At 44.7% G+C, this 22443-nt stretch overlaps 1 protein-coding gene across 4 annotated transcripts in view; it reads right to left on the reverse strand.

Annotated features, from left to right (window-relative positions):
• ttll4 (tubulin tyrosine ligase-like family, member 4) overlaps positions 1-22443 on the reverse strand; it is a 39960-nt gene that overhangs the window by 7958 nt on the left and 9559 nt on the right. Inside the window, exons 5-20 of one of the 4 annotated variants that reach the window (XM_042066923.1) lie at positions 17691-17803; positions 16855-16965; positions 16225-16301; positions 15500-15694; positions 15218-15300; positions 14807-14935; positions 14481-14603; positions 14017-14115; positions 13719-13853; positions 12655-12792; positions 10457-10553; positions 5918-6128; positions 5628-5698; positions 5120-5202; positions 1630-1846; positions 549-1344 (exon numbers count right to left, since the gene is read on the reverse strand). In XM_042066923.1, the coding sequence (XP_041922857.1) occupies positions 1663-1846; positions 5120-5202; positions 5628-5698; positions 5918-6128; positions 10457-10553; positions 12655-12792; positions 13719-13853; positions 14017-14115; positions 14481-14603; positions 14807-14935; positions 15218-15300; positions 15500-15694; positions 16225-16301; positions 16855-16965; positions 17691-17803 (1849 nt within the window). In that variant the 3' untranslated portion in view covers positions 549-1344; positions 1630-1662. Of the gene's footprint in view, positions 1-548; positions 1847-5119; positions 5203-5627; positions 5699-5917; positions 6129-10456; positions 10554-12654; positions 12793-13718; positions 13854-14016; positions 14116-14480; positions 14604-14806; positions 14936-15217; positions 15301-15499; positions 15695-16224; positions 16302-16854; positions 16966-17690; positions 17804-22443 lie in introns of those variants that run through there. The other 3 variants (XR_006024415.1, XR_006024414.1, XM_042066922.1) reach the window with 3 other exon arrangements.

The raw sequence follows: 22443 nt of genomic DNA on the forward strand, positions 1-22443 counted from the left end.
GGACCAAGGCAGCTCCCCTGGGCCACACCAAAAGGCAAGTCATGTTTTTCAGATACATGAGCTCCTAGACTGATATAAAAATCTCTGCCAGTAATGTAGGTTTGAAACCAGTTTAGAGCATTATCAGAGAGACCCACCCACTTCGCAAGGCGGTTTAGTCCAGTTTAAATAGGTAGTTCCTGCTTATCATGTACCAAACAACTCAATTTCCATGAAAATGAGAATAAAAGCTGACTTGACTTGTATAAAATGACATCACTGAAACTATTTTATGTTGGTATATAAATTATAGATACAACAGAGGTCTGAAAAAAGTCTGTCAATCAACTGCAATTGTATGTCTCATGACAAAAGTTGATTGTTAGTGTTCACTGGATCATTAACATTTTGGTTGCTAAATATAAGCTACCATTTTCAGTTTCTCTGTCATATTATTGTAGGAAATATTACCTGAAATATGACTAAGATTTACATAGTTTTAATAACTTTATATAAAATGCAAATTGAAACATTAACAATACACATTAACAGAAAAGCGGAGGCAACTGTGTTTTTCAAAAACAATTTTAATGTGAAAACTCTACAACGTAGCAGCAATCTAGTTTCATAAGAAAACTGCAATTTCTTTATGATAAACAAAAACACGGTAAAAAGCCATATTGCAATTCTTAAAAGTGTATTTATTACTTATTCAAATCTTAAGTCATTTTCTTTTCCCAACAGGGAAACTAATTACAAGATATAAGCATGTAGCATGTTTTTTAAGAAAGAGACGCCAGCATGGCCACAGGGACCAAGACCCGGTGGGAGAGGCGGAGCTCCAATGTAAACAAACCACAGAGAGGAATCTGATTGGCTCATGCTACTGTAAAGAGACATGGCAGTTGGTGGAGGTGTGCTCTGATTTCCACCAATGATGGACAGGCTTCGCATATCTATATATAGGCCTGATCCAAACACACTACTCCCTTTCCTCAAACACACACACCCCAACACACTCACACCAGATGTCATCTCTAATGACTACAGAAGAAGAGATGGCAAAGCCTTCAGTAATAGCTCTTGAGGTTTTTATAGTATGGTGTAATACAAAAGGTGTTTAAAAAGACTGTTGAGATTTGGCCTGTAATATCATCAAGGCTGTAAACCTACGACTGTTCGTCTCCGCTAGCATCATCACCCCCCACCACCTCCTCCTCTCTTAGCAGCCAAGGCACGACTGTAGGGGCGAGGGGAGGTGGGCGTTAGTGGATGACGGCTCAAAATCCCTCCCTCTGAGTGGAGGACTGTGCTTGTACCTCCACTGCAAAAAGCTCTCTCACACACACACACACACACACACACCAGGCACACTCTGTATACCCACGCCATTAACAGACTCCTGAGAGTGTGTATGCGCCTTTCTGTTTCCTGTGCCCGTGTTTGTCGGTCGCCGGCTCGTTATTACTGGGAAGCCCCTGAATCATTACTAATAAAAAAGAAAAGGTAGCATGCGGTAAGGAGTTAAGGCTTTGATCCCATCGCCCCCTGGTGGCTGTGCGAATTGACACTGCAGTGGGTTGCCTGCCTCTACCCCGACACTGCTCTCTCCTCCTGATCGCCTGCCACTCCACCTCCACACTCACACTCACACACACACACACACACCCAACCACCCACACCTCACATGTAGTCTGCAGGGTGATGGCAGCTGCTGGAGCTGGAGCAGGGGGTGGGGGTCGGGGTGGGGGTGGCACTGGCTGAGCCCAGCAGGCTGATGTCCGGCAGGCTGCAAGTGACGGACTGGACCTCCTCGTCTCCGCTGCTGCTGATGGTGAGGGAAGGCACACTCAGGGTCACCTGCACACTGGAGGAGGAGGAAGAGGAGGAGGAGAGAGATAGAGAGAGAGAGTTTGATCAGTCACTCCCCTGTTAGATATCTTTAACCCTTAGAACCCTTAGCTGTTTTATTTTCACTACCTTTATTCATAAGGATTTATTCTGATCATTGTAAGTGCCAAACACACATATTATATATTGTTTTTTTTTCAGCAGAGTCTAGGCTATCCAGATCTGCCCAACACACATATTATATATTGTTTTTTTTCAGCAGAGTCTAGGCTATCCAGATCTGCCATTTCATGTATTAGTGCTAGCATTGATTTTATTTAGATTTTTAAAGAATTAAAATATAAAAAGCGCATCACAAAAATTCTTATATTTCGACATGTATCTCACCACAGCAAGCTCATCGCTCTACATGCATTTCATGTGTGTGTAGGGCAGACTGTCCTGAATCGGGCAATATAATTGCCATGTTGGAGGGATACTCTGGGGCTGAGCAATTTACAGAAATATGTGGTGTGTGATTTACGGAAATAAATACCATTTTTTATTTAGTGATAAAAAATTACCTTTCTGCGCTCCATATCTGTGACACGAACTGATCTGACCTGACCCGAGGTTGCGTGTTAGCCTGCGTGCCTATGCACTCAAAATGATTCAACTTTTTACTGCATTGCCATGAACAAAGTAAAGGCAAAAAAGGTGTTTCTTTGTTGAACAAATTGGGAGGCAATGTGAGCCTTGAATTGGATGCCATGTAGGAATTTGCTAGGATCTCAAAACCGGATTATGAACATGCTTTGCCATAGAGAAACACACGATAGCGTTGGATTATAAACATGCTTTGCCACAAGAACAGACAAAAACGTGGGGTAAGTCCAGCTATATGAAGTTATTATTTTGCTGTCACTTCGTCTGTTTTATAACCCAAAAGGATGTACTTGGTATCAAATGATAGCTCTGAGTGTCCTCTTTCATCTGACATGCGTGGCATATCTATCCGATCACGGGTCCGCGAGTAATTCAAACGAGAGTAATGGGTGTGCAGCGTTGGTTTTGTGTACATGACGTTATTATTTTGCAGTCACTTTGTCTGTTTTTATAAGCCAGAAGGATCGATAAACATGGTACCAATGGATAGCCCTGTGTCCCCTCTCATCTGATATGCTTGCCATATCGATGCGATCACGGGTTCGTGAGTAATTCAAACAAAAGTAATGGGTGCGCAGGTGAACGCAGAGAAGTATAGACTGTAAATATGATGCAATTTGATTTAATTTCATGATTTTTTTAAATTTACTTAACACACTTGTCTGTACTTGATCGTACAGACAAGTGTGTAGTCTCTTTGGAAAGCCCAACTTCAGCTCTGTCGTGCAATAAAGGTTTCATCTCGCTGCGATGAACAGTTCCGGAGCAATGTAACAGAGAAGAAAGGGTGTGTTTTTTGACGCACTTTGCGTCAATTGGGTTCTAAGTAGGGATCGATCGATATATCGGCCGGCCGATATTTGCGTTTTTTACGTGTATCGGCATCGGCAGCCGATAAGCGGCTGCATTCACCGATAGTTTTTCGCATTATACATACAGGCGTGCGTACACAGACAGCTGTGTTGCTGGAGACGCTGCAATTCACGTGCAGACTGCCCCTCCCCCACAAGCAGAGTGCTGAAAGCCTGCTCTTCAAGACAACAGTAAACTTTAAAAGCATCTTTTAACTGTTTGACTTAGCTGAAATATTGGCATACACTTTGAAGGTGGAAACAAGTTTGTGGGTCCAAATGGAAAACGCGAATGATAGATAGATAGGTACTTTATTTAATGCTTAATGCCTCGTTTATAAAACTGCTTGCCATTGTTTTATAGGGAGCTGCAAATAGCTAAGTTGTAGGCTATCCATATGCATGCGGTAGCGGTAGCTGTTACAAACACTGGTCATATAATTACGTAGGCCTAATGCCAACGTTGTTCCGTAGTATTTGTGGGAGTTTTATTCAGCGACCACCTGGCTGAGTGTTGGACGCGTGTGGTGCGTGTGTGTGTGTCTCCCTCCTTAAAGGGCTCTTTTATAAAACTGCTTGCCATTGTATTTAGGGAGCTGCAAATAGCTAAGTTGTAGGCTATCCGTATCCATGCGGTAGCGGTAGCTGTTACGAACACTAGTCAATCATATGATTAAGTAATCCAGTTCAATGGTGGTTTGTCAGCTACCAAACAGAAGTTTGTGTGTGCGTCTGTCTCACTCAGTGGGACACACGCATCACAGCGATATGAGAGTGCTGTATGTTATATACCTTTTGACGTTGATGCCGTTTAGTAGTATAAGTATAAGTATATATACTCTTTTGATCCCGTGAGGGAAATTTGGTCTCTGCATTTATCCCAATCCGTGAATTAGTGAAACACACACAGCACACAGTGTACACACAGTGAGGTGAAGCACACACTAATCCCGGCGCAGTGAGCTGCCTGCAACAACAGCGGCACTCGGGGAGCAGTGAGGGGTTAGGTGCCTTGCTCAAGGGCACTTCAGCCATGCCTACTGGTCGGGGTTCGAACCGGCAACCCTCCGGTTACAGGTCCGAAGTGCTAACCAGTAGGCCACGGCTGTTTAGAACAGCCGTGAACAGAACAGTTTAGAACAGAAACATCTGACACCACGTTATTTTCTTCTGCTGATTTATGTTCTGTGGTTGACAAATCTGGCCGTTTTTTTTAAGAAAAATATAGACATAGAAATATTGAAACCATGCAGTCTTTTTTTATTAAATTACAAATCAAGCACTAATTCAATAGCTACTTTCCAGGCTTATTGTTTTCTTAAATTATTTAAATGTGTTGACAAAGGACATTTTGTGCTGACCTGAATTATGTCTTATAGTCAGCAAGCAATGCATCATCAAGGCTGTGTTGTAAGATGTTGATGAAAGCATTTTGCACAGTTAACCATATCCAGTGCACCCATCCAAGTTCAATAAATGTCCTTTTTTAAATTGAGACTTATAACATTTGCTATCTTCATTTGTGTAATTATGTGTCATTTGTATGATGTAAATTGAGGGAGCAAAATAAAAGCAGTATCGGCTCCAAATATCGGCTCAAGAAAATCGGCAGCCTGTATCGGTCATCGGCTAAGGCTGATGGAAAAAAAATCGGTATCGGTACCAAAAAATCCATATCGGTCGATCCCTAGTTCTAAGGGTTAAAAGGCAGCAGTTTTTCCCATTTGGAACAGTGTCAGCTTGTGTGTGTGTGTGTGTGTGTGTGTGTGTGTGTGTGTTGTACTTTAACATACCTAGACCTTGTGAGCTCTGGCTTAGTGGAAGGGTTACTGTTCAAGTCAGTCCTCACATGTCCAGTGTGGGACTTTGAAGACCACTGGATTAAGACACAAAAACACATGCTCAAAAACATGGAACAGGAAAAAAATAATGTAATGTTTCTTAACAATATGCAACATTTTGATTCGACACAGCTGATTGAAGTTGTTGATATTCTTACTAGCTATTTTCTAGTGGAGGGGAATGTTTAAAGGGCAATCAACATTGGATTGAAGAACAGGTGCAGAAAGCTAGATCCATTTGTGTGTGTGTGTGTGTGTGTGTGTGTGTGTGTGTGTGTGTGTGTGTGTGTGTGTGTGTGTGTGTGTGTGTGTGTGTATATATATATATATATATATATGTGTGTGTGTGTGTATATAAGGTGTCACTGAAATATACTTCAGCGTTCACCAACCATATTATATTACAGATATGTTTGTGGTAGTTTGCGTGTGTGTCTGTGTGTGTTGATGCAGTACTTACATGATGGACTGTGTCAGACAGGTTGCCCAGGTGAACTCCCCTCTGACAAAGATTCCTCAGCAGGTCAATACCTGGACACACACACAAACAATATCAATGAAATTGAATCGAGATGACCGGTACACACACACACAAAGAAACTTACCTTTACATACAGGGACATCCACACACACCCACCTTTGAAACAAATGGTACATGTACACATCATCTAACATGGTTCAACATACAACACAGGGGGCTTGAAGAGAGTATGAGCTTGTTCACTCACACTCACACACACACACACACACCTTTGCTCCTGTTCTGCCAATGCTTCTGCTCCCACTGGTTGAGCAGGATGTTGAGGTAGCGGGGGTGCTCGAAGAAGCGCAGGTAGCGGGCGGAGGTGGGGGAGGGGAAGACACGCTGGAACTCGCCCTGTCGCGTCAGCTCATCCTCTGACTCCGCCAGCACGCGTACGTCGTCAGGGGTCAGCACGTCCAGCACCGACGACAAGAACTCCTGGATACACGCACACACACACACAGGTATTATAATTTTGACTTGTCACATTGTTTTGTTTTTTTCTTATCACACATGACATGTTCCTAGTATGAAAGTGCTCCCCTGCAATCAGCGACGCTTCTACACACTCAGGCTGTAAAGCTTCTAGGAAGATCCATGCAGGAAGCCAACCTCTGCAACTAACACTTCCTGCAGCAATAAGGCAACACTGTGTCCATCTAACGTATGAAACTAGCACCTCCTGCTAGCCTGGCGAGCCAGACCCACATCAAGATGTAGGGTCTGGGAACTTACCATAGGCACTGCTCAATCCAAGGGGCGGGATAAACGGTTGTCTTTCAAATTTCCTCTGCCCGCAAAGGATAGCGTTACAACCAGCTACAACTCTAGGCTAGTTGATCAAACTTTTGCTTAATTCGAGCCGCGATTCAAAGACTGCTGTTCACCAGCAGCAGCATCCATCTTTTGCTTTCAAGTAGCAGGAAATTCACACGGAAATTCACTGTCACCGACTCTACACACGTTGTGATTGGCCTGATAGAAGTTTCATCTTTCCCGCTCGCAAGCCAACGGAGAGTTGCTAGACTACCATGGCTGCAAATTACATTTGCTGCCGGTAGGGTGCGTCTAGATTTCTAGGCTAACCTCCTGCAGCAATAAGGCAACACTCTGTTTCTCTAAGATATGATTGTCTGTATGCCTTGGTCACAGTCATGCAAGTAACTTAAGTAGTATGTACATGTTATTTATAGATCACTTTCATCACAAAGTTTTCCCAAACGTTTTATATGAGAGAGATGGAGAAAGGAAGGGAGAAGGAGAGACGGATACAAAGAGAGGGAGAAAGATGGAGAGGAGAGAGAGAAAGATGGAAAGGGCATATAATATTAGTTTAATTTTTTTTTTCTATTTTCTTTTCTACAGTATAGCACTATTGCTGAAGCTATTCAGGGTTTCCACACCTTGGCTAAGATCAAATTCAAGGACCTTTCAAGGACTTTCCAGAGTTTTTTCCAAAAACTTTTGTTTTTCCCCCCTTTCATTATTTAATTTTATCTTTATACCAATATTAATGTAAAGTTGATTATTAAAAGGTCCCATATTATACTTCTTTTTCAACAAGTCAAAATAGACCTATGGGTTGCACAAAACATGTCCCTGAAGCAAAAAATTCCCCTCAGATTACACATTATCAGCAGCTCCATACTTGCCAGTTTCAATCCCTTTCGGAATAGGCCGTTTCTGGGGCCTGTTGCCTTAAATGCAAATTAACTGTTGTTGGCCATGCCCTACCCCGGAACTAATTCCATGTTTACGTCAACAACAATCGTAACGTTACTGTCTATGGGGAATACGAGTCAGTGTCGGTACAGGGTGATGGAGGATTCTCCACCAGAAAGCCTCCAACTGCCAGTGATGAAATGCCACTTGTTACGCAGGAATAATAAAGAATGTGTGACAAACGTCATTGATGGTTCTGTTTAAATTTTCGTAGTAAAGTAGCCTAATAGTCAAGTCATTGGAGTTTAGCCGAAACGTCTGAATTGCTATGGTTTTTGTATTTAGCAGACACCTACATGTACTGTATGATGTAACAAGAACTAACAGTGTTAAATGACAATGGACAAAACTTTATTTGGGTCGGTAATCTGCCCAGTAAAGTTGATGTAGCCTATTCAAAATTTTAAAAGCATTTGTGAAATTGGCTTCCTATTACCGGATGGCCTGGGTCGCTTCCAACCCCGCTCCCACTAATGTCATATTGCTTAAATATGTCAACAAGAACGAGATGTGTTCTGGGGAGTTTCTGTTTGCACACCTGAAATATGGATGATATCAGGTGCGTAAAAGACGTTTGGATATTTTGTGTAGCCTAGCCTACTATTGGAAACGATAGGCTATGACCAAAATGGACACAAAGTTCCTAACCTAGTGGGTGGGAATTTTCAGGTGGGTAGTCAGCGCCTACATAGCTCTGGGGTAGTAACATTCATATTTCCCTTATTGTGACGTCTCAGTAAGAGAGATTTCTGACTAGCTCACAGAATCGGATAGTTTCTGACATTAAGATCTCTCAATTAATCCACAAAGACTGCAGTTTTGGTTCGCACCTGGGGTGTTTGTAGAAGAATAAGAAACCCAAATGGAAGTACAAAAGCACAGAAAAAGTGACTTTTGCATAACATGACCCCTTTAACATGTTATACCCTGTAGCTTTGGCATAAATTACTTTATTCATTCATGCTAATAAAGCACTATCTGATTTGATTTTACAGAGAGAAACGGAAAGGGGGGGGGGGGGGGGGGGGGCAGAGGAAAGGGAGAGAAGATAGATGAAAGAGAGATGGAGAGGGAGAGAAGAGAGAGAGAGATGGAGAGAAGAGAGAGAAAGAAGAAATGCTGAGCTGGGCCCCCTGATGAGTGGTGCACACAGGATGCTCGCACACTTAAAGAGTGTCAAGTGTTGCAAGCGGAAAAAGAGAAATGCAGAGGTCGACACTAAAGAGGGCTTGACCTCACCATGACATCCAGGACAAACACAGACAAAGAATACAACACTTCCTAGAGAACGACAACAAAGCGTCTGCAGAACGGTGCAGCACAAACACAGGAACCTGCGCTGTGTGCATGGCCTTATCCTGGAGCACATGCGCAGGTTACCGTTCAAATCTACACACATTCTGAACATTACATTACATTACATTACATTTAGCAGACACTTCTTGACCAAAGTGACTTACATATGTCAGCTATATTACAAGGGATCACATTGTCCCCGGAGCAACTTAGGGTTAAGTGCCTTGCTCAAGGGCACAACGGTGGAAGCCAGGAATTGAACCGACAACTTTCAGGCTACTGCACGCTAGCCAAGCTCCTTAACCACTACACTACACTACACATTATGAACATGTTAACGTGTGCACGCGTGTGTGTGTTTAGTCGGTTTCGCCCCATATGAACATAATAAATAGGCACAGTACGAATGCACACATGTTCCTTCATAACCGAATCAATCTGTTTGAAACATACTTTGGATTAATGTGCAGCTTTCAGAGTGTAGTTGCTGATGCTGTTCTTCCTTCACGGATTCATTTAGCAGAGCTTTAACCGCATGCGGGTGCGTGCGTGTGTGTCTGACTGACCTGTGTGTGTGTGCGTGCGTGTGATAAGCATCTCTCCATCGCTCAGCTTAGGCAGCGGTTTCCCTTTCAACAAAACAACCTGACCACAAGCTGACACTGAGCTGAAGTAAGCAAAATTAAGTTTGTTGTGTGTGTGTGTGTGTCTGGTCCAGGACCACTCATTGTACATACACATCCTGTTTCACACCGGCTTCAAAATTAGCCCCTAGTAGGGAGCCCAAACTGTCATTGTGAAATCAAACCGTGTTTTCTATTTTTCTAACTGCATTTCCTTTATATTCCCACGTCACCCCCATACTCACACCACAGCTTGCAACTGAGTACATCTAGTGGGCAAGTAAGGCAAGGCACCCAATATATTTGTATTTTGCTATACTTTACTTCACTGTGGGTAAGTGAGACACCCTGTCTGTCTCTCTCTCTCTCTGTGTGTGTGTGTGTGTGTGTGTGTGTGTCTCTCTCTCTCTCTCTCTCTCTCTCTCTATCTATCTGTGCGCGTGTTTGTGTGTGTGTGTGTTTAGCCGGTTTCGCACCAGAGGGATTTTTGCAGTTCCTAGTACATACCATTCCTATAACCCTTTTTTTGGCGGTTTCGCACCACACTGATTTGGGGATTATTAAGTTCCCGTGACCGCAACTCTTTCAGCTCCAATCTCAGGGCAGGGTCTCTTCCCTTTCCTGCATAGGAACTCACGAGCCAAACCCATTGGTCAAACCGTGGCGTCTTTAAAATCTGCGCTGCCTGTGTAAGCAAAATATACGGAATAAACAAATCAAACATCGATGAGCTGTCCTGAATAAATCCATTTTCCAAAGGAATCTGATGACTAATGTCAGGCTACTTTTAACCAGCATGCTTGTTTGCTTCATCACAGCTGTTTTCCACAGCAAAAAAAAAGCAAAACGTATGCAGCATCAGGATTTGTTTGAAGCGACAGTCGACAGTGAGGGTCATTAAAAAAAATGTCAAAAAGTAGGCTAGTTAGTTCATTTACTCGCATTTTAAACTATTTTAAACCCCTGTAGCAAGTGATGACGCCATAAACACTCCTACCAGTTCTTATGCAAATGAAAAAACGGTTTTGGGGAGAGTAGTTAGTGGAACTGATTTAGAAGTGGACTGTTCCTACAACTAAGTTCCTGTGTGTATGTGTGTGTGTGTGTGTGTGTGTGTCTCTTTACCTGGTCGGCGAAGCGCTGACTTAAGTAGAAGGCTCTCTTGACTTTCTCGTCGGTAGACAGCTCTGGCTTGCAGCGTTCTCGGCCTCCTGCACAAAGACTACAACACAGAAGCCAAATACACATGTCAGCACACACACCACCATCAACTCACTCACACACACACACACCACCATCAACTCACACACACACACACACCATCAACTCACACACCACCATCAACTCACACACCACCATCAACTCACACACACACACACCACCATCAACTCACACAGACAGACACACACACACACACACACACACACACACACACCACCATCAACTCACACACCACCATCAACTCACACACCACCATCAACTCAACAAAAGCATAGTTGCATCTTCTGTGGTAGCATTAGTGCTACTGCCAAATGTGAGTCGACCGTTATGGTAAACGATACAGAAATAAGTTGTTGATATTCGGTCGCGTTTCGATCACATTTTAGTAAGAGCTAATAAATATGCTCTTATTTTTTAACATTCCAAAATTAAAATGTGACAATATGAAACTTAAATGTTTGTGCATGTGCAACTCAAATCTACAGAATCACATTTGGCAATGACACTAAAGGGAAAAGGGAACGCACCCCAGTTTCACATCACACATACCCCCATCAACTCACACACAATCAACCACAACCTAGTTCTTGCTCACACACATCCTCACACACCCATACAAACAACCAACACCATAACCACACTCACACACAAACGAAACACAAACTAACACACGCAAACAAACTTCTAAGCTTATAAGCTTCACCATGTTCATGCAGAGGACGGTTGGAAGCTTGATAAAAAAAAAAAAAAAAAAAAAAAAAAAAAACTTGGCCTGTTTGGGCTTCCAGACAGATGGGCACGTTCGGGCCACACAGACTGGGGCGTGTTCGAGCTGCGCTGTATCAGGCCACGCACATTCAAGCTCCTTTGTGGCAATTGACCTGTCGCTAGAGCGCCACCCTTAGAACGCTGATGAGCCAATGACAGTCCAGCCTCAACCGGGACTCGGACATCAGCTCGGACAACTCCATAGGAAACAACAGGGAGGAGGCATAAAATGACAAATTAATGGTTATTTATGGAGTTTATTAACTCAAAAAACCCCGACGGATAACCATGGTCAAAAGTTTTGCATGGGGGACATGTAATACTGATAGCCGGTACCCCGAGAGGCTAGAAAACGGGGTATATTTTCATCAACAGTAGCCTACAGGACGTATCTCGCGTTTGCAACAGCTCGACGTAATGTAGGCTACTATGCAGGACCTAAGCCAACAATGTGGGCACAGGTTTCCTGTTAAATCCCAAGATGAAAATGCTTATTAACCAACTACTATATTCTTACAACATCAAATATTAACGTAACCCAACATATCTTAGTATTAATCTTCCGCTAGCTAGCTAGCATTAACGTCAGTGGTTTTTGCACGGTGATTTGCACGGCTACTCGCCACAAGTGCTTGTCACCTTGTATGTATTCTAAAGTTTTGAATACACCCCTCCATAGCATAATTAAGTCCCTTTTGATAGCTTCTGGAGGAAAGTAAATCCTTTATTGACCAAAACGTCCTCAAAGCCTGCTTTCATATACTGTCAGCTGCCAGTGTCCACAATGTATTTCTAAATCAAGTCTGGTTTGTTTGTCCGAGTTTTCACACGGTAACAATGGGGGGCGGGGCTTAGCGACAGGTCAATTATAGGGAAGAGCTGGCCATATTTAGGCTGCACTGACAGAGGCATTGTTCAGACCACACTGACTGGGGCATGTTCAAGCTGCCATATCGGGGTGTGCTCGGGCCCCACTCACCGGGGAGTGTTCGGACGGCACCTATCGAGGCATGTTTGGGACACACTGACCAGGACCTGTTCAGACCACACAAACCGGGGCATTTTCAAGGTGCCAGTTTGAGGTGTGTTTGGGCCCCACTGACAGAGGTGTGCTATGGCCCCCTGACCAGGAAATGATGGGCAGTGTGTGTGCGCAGGTTCTCAGGGCTTGTTCTAAACGAGGCACGTTCGGGCTGCACTGTCCCGGGGCACGTTTGGGCTGCACTGTCCGGGGGCACGTTCGGGCTGCACTGTCCAGGGGCACAGTCGGGCTGCACTGTCCAGGGGCACAGTCGGACTGCACTGTCCCGGGGCACGTTCGGGCTAACACTGACCTGCTGGTGGAGCTGCTGGCGCTGCTGGAGGCTGTGGGTAGCAGCTCGTCTCTCTGCGGCAGCACGAAGCCGGCGAGGTTCAGCACGTCACGGATCTGGCCCTTAATGGCCACGTCCAGAGCAGTGTTGGAGTGCAGGCTGCGGGGAACACACACACGTTAATGAAGAGAGCTACACACACGTTAATGAAGAGAGCTACACACACGTTAATGAAGAGAGCTACACACACGTTAATGAAGAGAGCTACACACACGTTAATGAAGAGAGCTACACACACAATTAATGAAGAGAGCTACACACACGTTAATGAAGAGAGCTACACACACAATTAATGAACACACAAGAGCTACACACACAATTAAAGAACACACAAGAGCTACACACACAATTAAAGAACACACAAGAGCTACACACACAATTAAAGGACACACAAGAGCTACACACACAAGTAAAGGACACACAAGAGCTACACACACACCATTAATGAACACACAACAGCTACAAATACCAAATCTCTGTAAATTTCTGTGCTTCAATTCATCACACATTTTCAAAGCTGTTATATACAATTGTCCATTTTCAATTCTTAAAAGGCCAGGCACATGGCTGACATCCGGCACAGTGCCTTAGAACGGCAAACCCCAGTGGTGTAGTCTAGTTAACTGTAGTGGGTATACTGTTAGTTGTAGTGGGTATATTGTGATATGCTGTAACAAAAGCATATTAATACCTATCCTAGCTTATACAATCATAACACAACAAAAACACATATCTGGCATACATATTTAGAGAGCATGTGAAGCGCATCACATACAGCAAGACTACACCACTGGTAAGCCCTGCAAATGCTACAGGACATGATGACACTTACGCTTGGCATCCTTTACAGAGCTTTGAGTGACCGCACCGTGTGAGAAGCACCATGGGGTGCAGTTTCGGACCATCTGACATCCACCCAAAAAAGGTTTAAATCTGAATTACGATGTGTGTTGAGTTCACATGGAATGACATGGCCTGTGTGTGTGTGTGTGTGTGTGTGTGTGTGTGTGTTTGTGCGGGTGTACCTTGGCGAGATGTTGACTTCGAGAACCCAGGGCTTAAGCTTCTCATCCAGCATGATGTCAAAGCCAAACAGCTCATGACAACTGTAGGGGGATCGCAGGTGCATCTTCACCAGGGTGTTGATGTACGACTCCGACCTGCACACGCACACACCCACACCGTAAATACGGAAACCAAGTGATAAAGGCCATTTTTTTTCTAAGAAAAACTTATGCAAGAAGGAAGGGGAAGTGTGTGTGTGTGTGTGTGTGTGTGTGTGTGTGTGTGTGTGTGTGTGTGTGTGAAGAGAGAGTTGCTTACGCAATGATGGTTTTGATGACTATATCTTTGATCTTCTCCCAGATGAGAGTGGTGTTGACTCCCTTAGTGCCCAGGTACTGCCACAAAGCTTTCAAAGCCCTACATCAACAACAACACCACCACCATCAAGCAAATACATTCTTACCTTAAAAATACCAAACAACAGATATCATGCACAAAATTGTGCTACACACACACAAGTCCTGTGCCACACTGTCCTTAGCAAGTCCTTGTAGCCGGTCACACTTGTAAAATGCTCATATGTTGTGTTTTGTCAACGACTGTCATGTTAGCTGCCCAGTTGTGTGTGTGTGTGATGCGCTTTGTGTGTGTGTGTGTGTGTGTGTGTGTGAGATAGGCTCTGTGTGTGTGTGTGTGTGTGTGTGTGTGTGTGAGATACGCTCTGTGTGTGTGTGTGTGTGAGATAGGCTCTGTGTGTGCGTGTGTGCGGCCCCCTCACTCACCACTTATGCCCCTGGCAGGCCTTGTCATCACTGTTGCTCTGGTACTCGGAGTTCTTCTTGTTGACACTGTAGTTGGTGAGGTGCATAAACTTGTTCCCCAGGCTCTTCATGGAGGATGAGTACCTGGTCAGACAAACACATAGGTGAGTGAGCACTACCATTCTGTGTGTGTGTGTGTGTGTGTGTAGGAGTCTAAATGAACTTGTTGCCCGGGCTCTTCATGGAGGACTGGTACCTGGTCAGACAAACACGCAGGTGAGTGAGCACTACCATTCTGTGTGTGTGTGTGTGTGTGTGTGTGTGTGTGTGTGTGTGTGTGCGCTTACTTGCAGCTGGCAAAGCGCACCAGGCCGTCGTTGAAGATGTAGACGCGGAGCGGGTCGTAGGAGGTGACGTACACGTAGATACGCAGGTCAAACTTGTTCCCGCTGATCAGGTAAGGCTTGTGAATGTACCTGAGAATCAGACATAGTCATCAGCCAGGGATACTACATACAGGCCATAGACCTGCTGTGCTCGAAACGCTCGAAATATTCAAATATCTAGTCAGGGTATGAGCGAGTCAAATCACCACACTTCTTTATATTTTCAATCTCCTCCATGTCTAGCTAAGAACCACGTGCGGTTGGCACAAAAATGGCTTCCAACAACACGCTTCACGCTTATGTTGATTTGACGTGCTGCACATGCTGCCAGGGTTTTCAAGATTGCTTGACTACACTGACATGCACACTCACTTTTGCACCAGCAGGGGGCGCTTGCGAGGCATCTGATTCCACTTGTGAATAACCTGGATCCCAATTCCTCTGGCAGATGCAGGCTGGACATAGACAGAAAAACAATTTTCTATAATTAATTTAAAAAAAAAAAGCAGTATAAAGTCATGAAAATCCATCCTATATGATACTTTAGCATGGTGGGATGGTGAGTAATTTGCTGCTGAGCACAAATCATGCTCAGCCCTGTACTGTTCACATTGATTGAGTATTGATTGATTGGTTCTCGTGGGTCGTGCGCACCGGTTTGATGATCCATTTCTGGCGTCCGCCTCCGTCCTCCCAGGCCTTGCGCAGCAGCTTGATGTCTTGTGGGAGCACAAAGGATCGTGGGAAAAAGTTGAACTCCCGCTTGCCGAAGCGCGCCTGCATCTTGGACAGGTTCCGCCACAGACGGTCCTTTCGTCCGATCTGAAAGGAGCCTGGGAAGTGATTCAACTGAGTGGAGAGAGAGAGAGAGAGAGAGAGAGAGAGAGAGAGAGAGAGGAGAGAGAGAGAGAGAGAGAGAGAGAGAGAGAGAGAGAGAGAGAGAGAGAGAGAGAGAGAGAGAGAGAGAGAGAGAGAGAGCGCGCAGATAAACAAGAAGAGTAAGAGGAAAAGGTGAAAGCGTGTGTGGCAAATAACAGACAGAGCAAGGCAGGTCAGCACTTCTGTTCAAGATTCCACAAACAAACAAAATCTGTTCGCTCAGCTAAACGGACAAGGTATCCTCTACCGTGAACAGTTCCGAGATTCTACACGGGCGCCGTGACCCAGATAAGAGTCAGGTTCAGGGTCTGGAGTGCGATAGCTGCAAGCAGGTGCAGTATCTGTGTAGTGAGTAGCACCCACGAGTTTTCACCCCCCCACACATCCTATACTGAGACTGAGATACTGCAGGTTTGCGTGGTCGAGCCTCGGCACTATACTGAGATACTGGAGGTTTGCGTGGTCGAGCCTCGGCACTACACCATGCAGGGTCCGTTTACCTTCTGGTACTCTCTGATGGCCTTGAAGCCTGGAGACTTCATGTGATGACCCCAACAGCCCAGCCAATCATCGTTCTCTGAAATATACAACGCAGAACATGGTCTGATCATGCAGCACGCACCATTCTCAGTGTGTCTGAGTCAGTGTACATACATGTGTGTGAGCGTACGTGTGTGTGTGTGTGTGTGTGTGTGTGTGTTAGCGTATATCTGAGTATCTGTGTGACTGTTTGCGCGCGTGTTTTACTGACCCCGGGTGAATGAAATGAGATCTAGTAATGGTGTGTTTGTCCTGGTGACTTAAGTGAGACCAGGAAACATGTCTGTGGTTGGAAGTTTGCATGTGTGTGAGAAAGAAAATCATTATTTTTAAAATAAGAGCTGTCAATGGTGTAACAGTCATGCGTGTGTATACATGTGTGAATCACTCCAAGTGATTGTGTAAGCTCGTGTCTGTGTTTCACTCTGGGTGACTTTAAAGTGGGACCTGGTGATGGTGTGTGTGTGTGTGTGTGATGGTGTGTGTGTGTGTGTGTGTGTGTGTGTGTGAGTGAGTGACTCACTCTTGGTGACTTTAAAGTGGGACCTGGTGATGGTGTGTGTGTGTGATGGTGTGTGTGTGTGACTCACTCTTGGTGACTTTAAAGTGGGACCTGGTGATGGTGTGTTTGACCACATTGGGGGTGACGGAGCTCATCCTCCACTTCAGCAGCTTCCTCTGCTCCGCAGGCAACAGTTCCACTGCAAACACACACACACACACACACACACACACAAACACAACCATTAGGAAAGAAAAAAGCTCAAGTTAACATACACATACTGCAAAACAGACACATGTTAATACAATTTGTAGCTATCTGTAACATGGTATCCAATTGGCAGAAGTGAGCACAAGTAATAGTAATATATACCTGCATGATGCGCACGCGCACACACACACACACACACACACACAGCATGAGCTCTCAAACAGTGATATTACAAAACAACTTGAATCCACTAGATGGCAGCAAATGCATGCAGACGCACACATCTCTCGATGGCTGTGCTGAAGTAGTGTTGGATCTATGAGAGGGAACAGGGCGTGTGTGTGTGTGTGTGTGTGTGTGTGTGTGTGTGTGTGTGTGTGTGTGTGTGTGTGTGTACACACCTCTCTTGTTGGCTGTGCTGAAGTAAAGTTGGGGAATGAGAGGGAACAAGTTCTGCGTGTGTGTACCAATCTCGTTGCCTGTGCTGAAGTAGATTGTTAGGGACATGAGAGGGAACAGTGTGTGTGTGTGTGTGTGTGTGTGTGTGTGTGTGCCTCTCTCGTTGGCTGTGCTGAAGTAGAGTGTTGGAGGCATGAGAGGGAACAGTGTGTGTGTGTGTGTGTGTGTACCTCTCTCGTTGGCTGTGCTGAAGTAGAGTGTTGGAGGCATGAGAGGGAACAGTGTGTGTGTGTGTGTGTGTGTGTGTGTGTGTACCTCTCTCGTTGGCTGTGCTGAAGTAGAGTGTTGGGGGCATGAGAGGGAACAGGCTCGGGACCAGGGCTGGCCGCTCCAACCGCTCATCCTCCACGGACATCGGCTCCTCCACACTGAAACACGCGCACACACACACACACACACACACACACACACACACTGTTGAAAGTGCATCAGTCTTAATCTGTACATGGAATATAACAAATCTTGACACTACGTACAAACTGCTTACAATAGAGAGAGAGAGAGTGAGAGATATAGTGTGTGTGAGAGATGGAGTGTATGTAAGAGAGAGAACGAGAAAGAGAGAGAGGGAGGGAGGGAGAGAAAGAAAGAACGAGGACGAGGGTAAGAAAGAAAGAAAAAAGAGGGAAAGAGAGAAAGACAAAAGAGAGTGTGTGTCTCCATGACTAAAGACTGCCTTCCAATTCGGTAATGTTGTAATGTTAGTGGCTCATAATACCAACTGTAGTTGTAGAGCACAAGACAGTTCTACAGTAAGTACTGGAGAGCATCGGAATGGAACACCACACCATTCCACCACCACAGCACAGTTCTACAGTAAGTACTGGAGAGCATCGGAATGGAACACCACACCATTCCACCACCACAGCACAGTTCTACCAAAGATCCTTGATTACTAGCAAGATAGAGCAACGTAATCCGTTACTATGGGAGCAAAATGGGACAGTTCCGGTCTGCATAAGTGGGAGTGTCACCTTACATCACTAAATAAACTTTCTCTCTTAATAAGCAATAAGAACAGATAAACATAATTGTGTTCACAATATCATTGTCTATAATCATGTATGATACCAATGAATCATTCTTTAGGACATGATATAAATAATTTAATTAGTCATGTGTACCGAGCTAGCTAGCTAGCTAACGCTAGCTTAAAACGCCATACAAGTGGATGGGAGTAGCTATGGCAATACAGATATGCGCTAACAAGTGACTAGTTGAAGGACTTCGCTTAAACTTAATATACTGTTCCAAATTCGCTTGAGTATAAACTATCCACTTTAACTAATGTCAGTAATGTTATTCAGCTAGTTGTCATTTCAAAGAAATTACACTTCTCCGTTTAAAATGTTACCTTAGCTAAGAGGCTAGCTAGCATGCAAACAACGGGACAGTAACTGGCAGCAGCATGGTCTGATATTAAGTTATTTTATTACAAATCCGAACACTAAAAAATTACACTTTTAGGCTTGAAATGATCCCAAACACTTACAGATTATGACAAAATGTTCCAAAAAACCCTCAACAAATCCAGAAAGACATAATGACCAATTTATTGGTAAAATTCCACAAGTCTCCATTGACATTAGTACAGCGAGGGTTTACTCTGGTCTGCATAAAGGGGGATTTTCCCCCCTCCCCCTTGCAATAATCGAACGCGGAAATTGTCGAACGTTTGCGCCTCTCGCTCCGCTTTAACCCTCTCTGGTTCTACAGTAAGTACTGGAGAGCATCGGAATGGAACACCACACCATTCCACCACCACAGCACAGTTCTACAGTAAGTACTGGAGAGCATCGGAATGGAACACCACACCATTCCACCACCACAGCACAGTTCTACAGTAAGTACTGGAGAGCATCGGAATGGAACACCACACCATTCCACCACCACAGCACAGTTCTACAGTAAGTACTGGAGAGCATCGGAATGGAACACCACACCATTACGCCACCTCTGCGTCCACTCTACTGGAATTACTAAGACAACAATCCAACACAGAAACACAAAGGCCACTGGTCAAAGCTCACAACTAATGGGGATTACTCTGCCCAAATTTACACTGGATTAGGAATACGTGCAGGCACGTTTTTCCACACAGGTCCCCTTCTCAACAAGGAGGACTCAGATGCTTTGGTTCACTTGTGGGCTGCCTCCTGGGTAACCTGACTCTCGCCAGATGAATTTCGTTCCACCTAGCTCCACTCATCCATCTGGGATCAATCCATTGAAGTGTTGCTTCAGAAGGCTGGGCCTAATCAAAAAATGCTTGCATATGATTGGATAAGCCACTTGTCCGTCATCTATTGACGTGCTACTTCAACCACTCACATCGAAGCCAACCCGTGACGCTGATAACAGTCTCACAGTCGCTTCTACGCTATGTCCCATCTATGAAATTCCCGCCCTGTGTCCTGATTGGCTCTACCATAAAATCTGGTGCAGAAATTACTCTCAACGGAAGAGGTCCCAGATGGATGTGAGTGAAGCTAGGCGGAGCTAAGCGGAATGGAATTCATCTGGCTAGGGTCAGGTTACCTCCTGGGAGCCTCACACGTAAAACGTGTTCAGGTCACTCTGCCTCAAACTAGATTAGATTAGCAAAAGGTTCTCATTATCAGCAAGGAGGAATCAAATGATCCTGGTGGAGTTGTTGCCTGTCTTTGTAGAGGACTCAGAGACCAAGTATGTGATGGATTGCTGAAGGTTGCCATGACTCCCGAGGCTTAACACCTGGCTGACCATGTCAAGTCAACTCCAACGGACAGAGAACAAAAATGAGCCAACACCAAACCACACAGGCTATAGTCTCACTCTCTCACACATACACACTCTAATCGACACAACACATAACTACATCCAATAAGTATGTAATCTGAAGTACAAGTACAGACGCACACACTTTTGAAAAATATCCAACACCAACACCACAAACCTCTTGCCAAAACACTCCTACTTGAATTTCTTGGACCGGCTCACTGATTTGGCATGGTTAAAGATTCAAGACATGCCCCCCCCCCCCTCCAGCCTTGCTCAGACACACACACACAGGTTTAACTCACATGACGGTCATGTAGAAAAGTGTCTCCTGGTCTGCCAGCTGGTTTTAAACCACTCGGGTGCATTGACAGTGACTCACATTGCCTTTGGGGTCATCCTCTGCTCTCTCTCTCTCTCTCAATCACACTCACTCACTCTGCTTTGAGTCCAACAAACAAATAGAAAACTTCATAGAAAATAAATGGAAAGGGAATGAAGCAGGTGAACCAGAGCAGTATGTATGTGTGTGTGTGTGTGTGTGTGTGTGTGTGTGTGTGTGTGCGCGCGCATGTGTGTGTGTGTGCGTGTGTGTGTGCGTGTGTGTGTGCGGGTGGTGGAGGTGACAATGAGGTTTTGGACTCAATGCCACCCCCCGCCCCCAACCACATACAGCAGTGGCTTATGCGACGGCTGCTTTGCGCTGGCACAATTGGAAGAGCTTTCTACTGGGCTCTGTGCTTTCCGGCTATTCACACGTGGCAGCAGCCAGAACGCCCTGGCAACAAAGCACGCCCTCTTCAGCTATTGCCATTGCCACGGCAACATCACCTGACAGGTGTGAAGGAGGGCGCCAGGTGTAGTCAGAGACTGGAATGGTCCAGAGGAGATGGTGTTTGAGTGTGTGTGTGTTTGCATATATGTGTGTGCACGCATGGAATTGTCTAGTTATAGCAGGAGGAAGGTGTGTTTGTATGGGTATTTGAGTGTGTGTCCAAACTTAATCTTACTTAGGCTACTTTATTTTACATTTAACAATATACTACACTGCCCTCTCTTACACTACACTACATCTTATCATCTAGGTAGGGCTTGAATTTCCCCTTGGGGATCAATAAAGTATCTCTCCATCTAGGTCTGAACGATTTTGGAAAATAATCTAATTGTGATTTGTTTTATACCAACATTGCGATTTAATATGTGATTATTTTATAAGCTCTTTATCTTCTGTATCATTCAACAAAGACAAGCAATAAATCAGGTCTATAGTATGACCAACACTATTTTAGATAAATTAAACATGAACTGGTCTTTCCTGGAGACCAGGCCTATGTTATGATGACATTAGACGGTGCATACATTGATATGAATGACAGCATCACAGTAGAATCACAGTATATTTGTTGAACTTCCAGATTTGTAGTTATAATAGTTCCAGATTTGTAGTTATAACATGTTATAATAATCACATATTAGGCATACGTTTCTATTTTGTTACTATTTCATTTAAGTCTTCTTCCATTAGTTACATGCAGGGGCAGAAAACCAACTTGTTCAACACTCTCACACTCACACACACACACACACAGGATCTACCCCTTCCCTCCGTAGGCTACTTGCATGTGAATCAGAATCAAAATTGTTGCAGCACAGAATAGGCTACGGCCAAATGACAGCTTTAGTTAAATGCGTCTGCTAAATAAACTAGATGTACCGCAGAGCGGTACAAAATATGACCGCCGCCCAGTCCAGCACATTTTTTCCACAAAAATAAATCACGCTGAAAGGCCTATATGATTCTAACTGTCTCACTAAATTGCATTATCCACACTCAATTCTCACTGGTATCTGCTAGACAACAAGTACCAAAACATGATTAGTTCATAGATTTCACATGTAAAATTCATTTTATACAACCCCACCCCCATCTTGCCTGTTCATAATTATGAGAAATTCTTGAATTGTGTGCATGTGTGCGTGTACACGTTTATGTTTATTTGTGTGGGTGTGTGTGTGTATGTGTGTGTGCGTGCTTGTGTGTTTGCCTGCGTATGCAGCCGTGGCCCACTGGTTAGCACTCTGGACTTGTAACCGGAGGGTTGCCGGTTCGAGCCCTGACCAGTGGGCCGCGGCTGAACAAGCAAGGCAAGGCCCTTGAGCAAGGCACTTAACCCCTCACTGCTCCCCGAGCGCCGCCGTTGTAGCAGGCAGCTCACTGCGCCGGGATTAGTGTGTGCGTCACCTCACTGTG

This window comes from Alosa sapidissima, chromosome 2, assembly GCF_018492685.1.
Source record: "Alosa sapidissima isolate fAloSap1 chromosome 2, fAloSap1.pri, whole genome shotgun sequence".
Classification (NCBI taxonomy): domain Eukaryota; kingdom Metazoa; phylum Chordata; class Actinopteri; order Clupeiformes; family Clupeidae; genus Alosa; species Alosa sapidissima.